The sequence below is a fragment of the Sciurus carolinensis genome, chromosome 6 (genome assembly GCF_902686445.1).
Source record: "Sciurus carolinensis chromosome 6, mSciCar1.2, whole genome shotgun sequence".
Lineage (NCBI taxonomy): Eukaryota > Metazoa > Chordata > Mammalia > Rodentia > Sciuridae > Sciurus > Sciurus carolinensis.
In genome coordinates, this window is record NC_062218.1 from 60858565 (window position 1) to 60866590 (window position 8026).

Below are 8026 nucleotides of genomic sequence, written 5' to 3' on the forward strand. Positions count from 1 at the left end.
GTAAATTTTGGGTTCTGGCCCTTTCCCAGTTTTTTTCTTCTAGAGAAGGTGCACCCATGTGCCTCCAGAGGAAGATGTTGAGAATGCTCTCTGCAAGGGGCTTATGTTTGTGCTTGACTGCAACCAGGAAACCCCAGCTTGATGTTAGACTACCAGATTAGGAGAAATGCTTCCCTGAGGGTAGACAGTGAGTTTTCAGTGTGCTCATATATGTGCAGTATAGAAGTGCTAATTCTAGGCCGAGAGAAAGAGAGAGAGAGAGAGAGAGAGAGAGAGAGAGAGAGAGAGAAGGGAGAAGAAGAAGAAGAAGAAGAAGCAGAGGAGGAGGAGGAGGAGGAGGAGGAGGAGGAGGGAGGAGGAGGAGGGGGAGGAGGAGGAGGGGGAGGAGGAGGAGGGGGAGGAGGAGGAGGGGAGGAAGGGAGGGAAAAAGCTAACCACTATATGCATTGTATTTTTTTTTTTAAATTTTTTGGGTGCTGGGGATGGAACCCAGGGCCTTATGCTTACAAGGCAAGCACTCTACCAACTGAGCTATCTCCCCAGCCCCTGTATGCATTTTAAATGCACAAAAATAATTACAATTCATGGAAGGCTTTCTCATGGCCTTGTAAGCATGCTTTTATTTTTAGTATGCCTTTAGTCAGCTATGTTCCTAAAATCACTTTAGAAAGACCTGTCCTTCCTAAGTAAAAAGATTTCTCTTCACAGCCCATGGGTGAACTGCAAATGAAAAAGAAATATATGCCCTCTTTCTAGACATAGTACAGGTTGAGCATTCCTACCCCCCAAATCTGACACTTTTTGAGCACTGACATGACAACACAAGTGGAAAAGCCTACACCTGATGTCATACCATGGGTCACAGTCAAAACACAGACAAACTCAAAATATTTACACAATTACCTTCTGGCTATAGAGGTATATGTAAAGCACATATGAAATACAAATAATGAATCTCATGTTTGGGTTTAGGTTCAATCATATATATATGCAAGTATTCCAAAGTCTTAAAAAAGCAGAAATCCAAAACACTTCTGATTCCAAGCATTTTGGATAAGAGATACTCAATCTGTAATATTGTTTCTCAATTCTTCTTATGTTAGAATTAAAAGATACTGTTTCCAGGAAATTAAATTATCAAATCATATGAATATAAGATTACAGAGCCACAAACATGTACTCTTGAGAGTTTTATATTAAGGGTAACTCCCAAAATGAGAAGTTCTCTCTGGAATGGAGAGGTGTATATTTTGCAATTAAATTTATGATAAAAATAACTTTTGAACTTTTGACTTTGGGGTACAAAATTTAAATGTGTGCTACTGCAAACCACTGGAATACAGAGTTAAATAAGTCTGTGTGGGTGTGTTTGGGAAGGAGGGCAAGTTCAAGCTAACTGTGGCAATGAAAATTCCTGAGTCAGTGTAAATAATTTTGCTGTTATAAAACACAGATTTAGACCTTTGCTTGACATTCTGAATTTTTGAAGATTTCTGAGTCCTTCTCAGGCCAGGAAACACTTGTTTAAGGAGCTGTTATGCAAACAAGTGCTGCCTATAAGACTGGATGCCACTAAAATATCTTCCTTACAAAGGAATTTCACTGGGCCGGAGATTTGGCTCAGTGGGAGTGTGCATGTCTGGCATGCATGTGAGTCCCTGGGTGTCATACCCCGCACTGCACAATAATATAAAGGAATCTCACCTCCCACCAAAATGCCTGAAGACCCACCACTGAAAACTGGTTTAACACATTCTAGCAACAGGATCCCAAGGTTACAATGTATTTACTCTTGGAAGAAGTACAATCACTGTCACTCAGAGCCCATTTCACAGTCATTACATGGAGGTACCCATTTCAACAGTTGTGACCTTACAATTAGCTTTGTGGCCTAGTGTGATTTTATACTAACCAAGAATGCTGAAATGGAGAGCCCCAGACAGAGAAAAAAAAATGAGGGTCATCTTGGGCCCCCAAAGACTAGGACAAGTAAAAAAGCATGAGAAGGAAATGAGGTAAGGACAAAGATGGGGATGAACACAATCATGTCTGAAACAAATTCTGGAGGAATCTTAACTCAGACTTCTTTTTCTTAAACTGAAGATCATGGTGCAGAGTCTGAATCTGACAGTATCAAAATTGTGAACAAGTTGAGATTTCAAACCCAGAAGGGTAGGTGCTCCTATGGATGAATGGATAAACAAGACATGGGCTATATTCCAATAGAATGGAATATTATTCAGTCTGAAAGAAATTTTGATACATGCTACTACATGGATGAATCTTGAAGACATTGAGGCAAGTGAAACAAGCCAGACACAAAGGACAAATATTGTGTGATTTGTCTTATATGATATAACTAGAGTACACAAATTCATGGAAAGTAGAATAGTGATTGCCAGGGACTGGGGGTGGGTAGGTGCATAAGGGAATGGGGAATTATATTTTAATGGGTACAGAATTTCAGTTTGGGAGGGTGGAAGAGTTCTGGAAATGGATAGTGGTAATGATTGCACAACAATGCAAATGTACTTAAAGTCTCTGAACTGTACACTTAAAGTGGTTAAAATGGCAAACTATATACTATTGGGACCTTATAAAAAGAGAAGTAAAGATTCATGCAGACACAAGGAAGGACAGTGCAGGATGAAGAAATGGAACCTCTGGGGAGACTCCAAACATCTCTCACTTTAGGCGGGGGAGCTCAGGAAGCACTTGCCATCTGCCTAATGACTTTAGAGGTTTCAAGAGTGACAGACACAAAACAGTAACTCAAACAAGGACAGTAGAAAGACAAAGAAAAAAAACGCAGCCCCAGGTGTCCCCAGAATTAAAAACACCTCATGCTCATGTTAATGGGTGAACTCCTGGGATTAACCAGGTGTAGTCCAGGTTCCTGCCTCGTGAGTTATACCCCTAAATCTCTGTCAGCCTTCGCCCCACCAAAGCAGGGCCTAAGCCCGCGGCGGTCTCTGTAGGGAGCCAAGGACAAAGGATTGAGGGAGAAGTGCGCTGACTCCTTGGCTCCCGTTTTTCGTGATTCCCAATGACCTCAGCTCTGGGACTCAAAACAACTGCTGTAGCACCCAAACCGCCCGCGGGGGTAAAAAGCAGAAACCCACAAGCCAGGAAGACGCCTCCGCGACCACCCAGTCCCGGCCGCCTCAAGTCTCGGGTGTGAAGGACGCCCGAGAGCCTGTCGGCCGCACTTGCCAAACTCTGACTGCTCGGCGAGTTCTTGACTGGTACAGTGGTCCCTGGACGCCCCGGACAGAGCAAAGGCCGGCACGCCGGCTCACAGCCACCAGGGGGCAGCTCTCCCCCGCCGGGCACCTCGGGGATCCGCGCGACGCCGCTTCCACATCCACTTGGACAGCGCGTGCGGGAGTGGGGTCACCGAGTCGCTCTCTCGGCCCATCTCTGGGAAAGTTTTCTGTCCTTTGTACCGGCTTGAGGGGGTGGGGTGGGATGGAGATTCCCTAACCGCGGTCGAAAACCGAGAGTGCGCTAGGGAAGGGAGCCTGCGGGTGGGGGACGAAGCGGGCAGTGGGGAGCGCGCGAGACGGTTCAGCTTGGGTTTCAGCGCTCGGGGGCTTTCACGAAAGCGGAGTTAGCTCCTTTAGACCTTTAGAGGTCGCATACAAATGTGTAGCTTAACTAAAACAAACAAAACAAGGGGCGCGCCCCAAAGTGGGGCTTTAGTAAAGCTTGCCCAAATCTCTGCTAACATTCTCCGTCTCTGCCGCGGTCCCTTTGGTTGGTCTTCTGCTCTGACATTCAGTCAATCCCCCCACTTTCCCCGGAGTGGCAGAAGGTAATTTGCCACTCTTTCAAACGATTCCGGAGAAGAGTCCTATAACTTGTGCAAGGGGAGGTACCTGTGCACAAGGTTACGAACCGAACGCAGAATCTATTTCTCGCGCCCTCCTTGACAGACAAGTTCAGGGCGATGGAAATTCGGAACAGAATGACGGCTGTAACTGATCTTCTAAATTAATGGTCTGCGAACAAATTTTTCCACTATTTCATCTTTAAATCGCCACACACCAGCCCTCTGTGCAGCGAAAATCACGGTGTTTATTTAGATAGGACCGAGCACTTACAAAACTTAAACTTTTTGATGTTAAAAGTGAACTCCTTAGTAAGGACTCCTGGCTATATCAACAAAGCAATGTGATGCCTGATTAATAATGCTGATTAATGTTGGCTCCAGTTAATGCGGAGCCCATTACAATAATTAAATGGTTCAGCAATATATCAAATGAGAGTCAATGAAAAATAATTTATTTAGAATTTTTAGGCATTCTCATAGATCTTTCAAAGATCTATAATAGACGTTACGGGTCATTTGTAAGTACAACTGGTGGTAGCCAATATTCAAGAACAAAAAACGATTTTAAAGGAAGTCTTAGATGGGAGAACAGTTTATTTTTGAGGTTCTGTGATTGATAACAGGAGTAACCAAACTTTTCAAAACGCAGTAAGTACTTGGTTGATAAAATGATAGACATCAGAGCAATTGGCAATTGTTCCTACAGAAAGTCATTGAATTTTTATTCTTCAGTTCTTGTTAAGTGGTCATTTAATAAAAAATTAATAATTTTAAGGCAAAGTCCCCACTTTGAAATAGAAGCATTTCAGAAAATACAAAAATTCAGAAGGTACAGCTGTGAAATATGAATTCCATAAACCACTAGGTTTTTACACTATTCAAAATAATTAATTTAGTTGACAATAAAGATAGGTATTCTTAAGATATTAGCATATTTGAATTGTTTCCTCACCTGAAAAATAATATTGAATTGAATAGAATTTGAGTCTTATATTCAAAATTTTTCGTTTCTTTTCACCAGAAAGTATTTGAAATGTTTAATGGATTTTCTAAAAATGCATTTTAAAAGTTGATTTTACTTAAAATTCTTATTTATCATTGTAGTTTCTATTTTTTTGTAGTTTCTATTATTAAGCCTGCCTGAGTAGAAAAATGTGTATATGTTATAGTAATTATTTTGAGATTACTGTGAAATGCTGACTAGAAGTCTCCCTTTTCTGAAACTAGAGCCCCTTTCCCAAATGTGCAAATTCTTTTTAAAGTCGTTCCTAGGTGTAACTTTTTGCATGTGTATTGGGGTTTGCACTAAAATTTTCTATTTCTTTTTTCTACATTCAGTGATTACTTTCTTTATTCCCATGGAATTTGTAAGATCCTCTCATTAGAGTGGCTTAGTTTAGCTGTCAAGTCTCTAGGGCATTCAATTGCAGATAAATGACTAAAACGCCAGCCTAACAGCATTTTTATTAACAGATGGCGGAAAACAAACGTCTTTGGAGAAGAACCGAAGGGAATGGGTTAAAGGGTCAGTAAACAATTATTATCGTGCTTAAATTGGGGGTTTCTCATCAGATTCCATGGGGAGCTGCTCGCCCCAACAGACACCTCCCACTTCAGAGGACTAGGTGATTGTCCCCTAACGGAAGGGCTCCTACAGGCGTCGAGTGGTCAAATCGTAGCGTTGCCGGGAGTGCTTCTGAGGTTAGGGCTGAGGGCTAATTGAGAAGAAAACTGGGAACTCTAACTCCTGCTGCGGCCCCGGGCCAGGACACCCCCGGCCAGCACATAATGCAGGTTATCAGCCCCTTTGGCCAGGAATAGAGGGGTCCTCTCTCCTCCCCACTCTTCCCAGTTGCTGCCCCCTCCTGCGGGTGAACTTTCTCTCCCGAGCAGAGCTGATTTCCTAGGCTTTCTTTCCCTTCCCTCGGCTGCGCTCTGACGTGCACACCATGTGACAGGCCCCCTTCTGCTATAAGCCGAGGAAAGGTCCGCCCTCTTCTGGACTCAGCCCTGGCCTCGCCAAGCACTGTTCCTAGACTCTCACGCGTTCCGCGCCCTCCTGGGCGGCCGACGCTCTGACTCGCCCACCGAGGCCCAGTCACCCCCTCCTCAACTGACGCGACGAGAGGCGCTCCAAGAAGAGAAGGTCAAGTCCTCCGAGGCGGCCGGGTGCACGCGGAGCACAGGGTGCGCCGACACCGCGCCGCTGCAGCGGCGGCGCAGGAGTTGCAAAGTCGGAGCGCGAGACTTCGCCACCGCGCGGCAGCCCCAGCGAAGCTAGGGCAGCGTCGGCACCCCCAGCGTGGCTCCCCCGGGCCAGGCCCGCCGCCCGGGAGTCGGGCCGGGGGGCCGAGGGAGGCCGGAGTCCGGCGCCCCTATGCGCCGCCCCGCTGCCGCGGTGCCACAGCTATGACCCTGAGCACGGAGATGTCCGATGCCTCTGGCCTCGCCGAGGAGACAGACATCGACGTGGTGGGGGAGGGCGAGGACGAAGACGACGAGGAAGAGGAGGACGACGACGAGGGCGGCGGTGACGGGCCCCGGCTGGCTGTCCCCGCACAGCGGCGGCGGCGGCGCTCCTACGCTGGAGAGGACGAGCTCGAGGACCTAGAAGAAGAGGAGGACGATGATGACATCCTGCTGGCTCCGCGGGCAGGAGGCTCCCCGGCAGCCCCAGGCCCGGCCCCCGCAGCGGGCACCGGAGCCGGTGGGGGCGGCACCGCGGGCGCGGGCGGCGGCGGCGGCGGGAGCGCGGGTAGCGGCGCCAAGAACCCGCTGGTGAAGCCGCCCTACTCATACATCGCGCTCATCACCATGGCCATCCTGCAGAGCCCCAAGAAGCGGCTGACGCTGAGCGAGATCTGCGAGTTCATCAGCGGCCGCTTCCCCTACTACCGGGAGAAGTTCCCCGCCTGGCAGAACAGCATCCGCCACAACCTCTCCCTCAACGACTGCTTCGTTAAGATCCCCCGCGAGCCGGGCAACCCGGGCAAGGGCAACTACTGGACGCTAGACCCCGAGTCCGCCGACATGTTCGACAACGGCAGCTTCCTGCGCCGAAGGAAGCGCTTCAAGCGGCAGCCGCTGCTCCCGCCCAACGCCGCAGCCGCCGAGTCGCTGCTGCTGCGGGGCGCGGGGGCCTCGGGGGGCGCGGGCGATCCGGCGGCCGCCGCCGCGCTCTTCCCGCCAGCGCCGCCGCCGCCCCCTCACGCCTACGGCTACGGCCCCTACGGCTGTGGCTACGGCCTGCAGCTGCCGCCCTACGCGCCACCCTCGGCCCTCTTCGCCGCCGCCGCGGCCGCGGCCGCCGCCGCCTTCCACCCGCACTCGCCCCCGCCGCCCCCGCCGCCACACGGTGCGGCCGCCGAGCTGGCCCGGACCGCCTTCGGCTACCGGCCGCACCCGCTCGGCGCCGCCCTGCCCGGCCCCCTGCAGGCCGCGGCGGCCAAGGCGGGCAGCCCGGGCGCCTCGGCGCTGGCGCGCTCGCCCTTCTCCATCGAGAGTATCATCGGGGGCAGCCTGGGCCCCGCCGCCGCCGCCGCCGCCGCCGCTCAGGCCGCCGCCGCCGCGCAGGCCTCGCCCTCGCCCTCGCCGGTGGCAGCTCCGCCTGCGCCCGGCTCCGCGGGAGGCGGCTGCGCGGCGCAGGCAGCTGTGGGCCCGGCCGCCGCGCTCACTCGTTCCCTCGTGGCCGCAGCCGCGGCCGCCGCCTCCTCCGTCTCCTCATCGGCCGCCCTGGGGACTCTGCACCAAGGGACTGCCCTGTCCAATGTCGAGAACTTTACTGCTAGGATTTCAAATTGTTAATAACGCTATGTTTGCGCGCTTGAGAAAGAGAAGGTAGGAATCCTGACTCCTTTTCTTCCATTCCGGTGGTTTGGTGTTTTGTTCGCTCCTACTGGCCCCTCTCAACCTCGCGCGCCCATTTTCGCCGCTTCGGATTCTCTGATGAGACTGTTTGGCAACAGCCTGGGCACGCTTTTTGGCTCTGCGGGTCCTTCTATTTATGCAAAGTTGCCCTATCCTGCAGCCCCCTACCAGAGTTGGGGAGGAAGAGGGTGCTGGTGGGGATTCGCCCTGTCTAGGCACTAGGGGCTTCCTTGACTTTGGGCAAACTGAAAAATAATAATAATAATAATAATAATAATAAGCCTTTTGAGGTGTAGAGATTCTCAGGTTCAGGCGTTAAAAAAAGAT

The 8026-nt window shown here is 50.3% G+C and overlaps 1 protein-coding gene across 1 annotated transcript; it reads left to right on the plus strand.

Annotated features, from left to right (window-relative positions):
• Positions 1 to 5875: 5875 nt before the first annotated feature.
• On the plus strand, positions 5876 to 7637 carry Foxd1 (forkhead box D1). The gene has a single exon (XM_047556494.1). It carries the CDS (start codon positions 6242 to 6244, stop codon positions 7634 to 7636), a length of 1395 nt encoding a protein of 464 aa, XP_047412450.1. The 5' UTR covers positions 5876 to 6241; the 3' UTR covers position 7637.
• Positions 7638 to 8026: the final 389 nt, after the last annotated feature.

Bases quoted from the DNA above. Each gene is read 5' to 3' on its own strand.
- Foxd1 (XM_047556494.1), top strand. From the start codon at position 6,242: ATGACCCTGAGCACGGAGATGTCCGATGCCTCTGGCCTCGCCGAGGAG.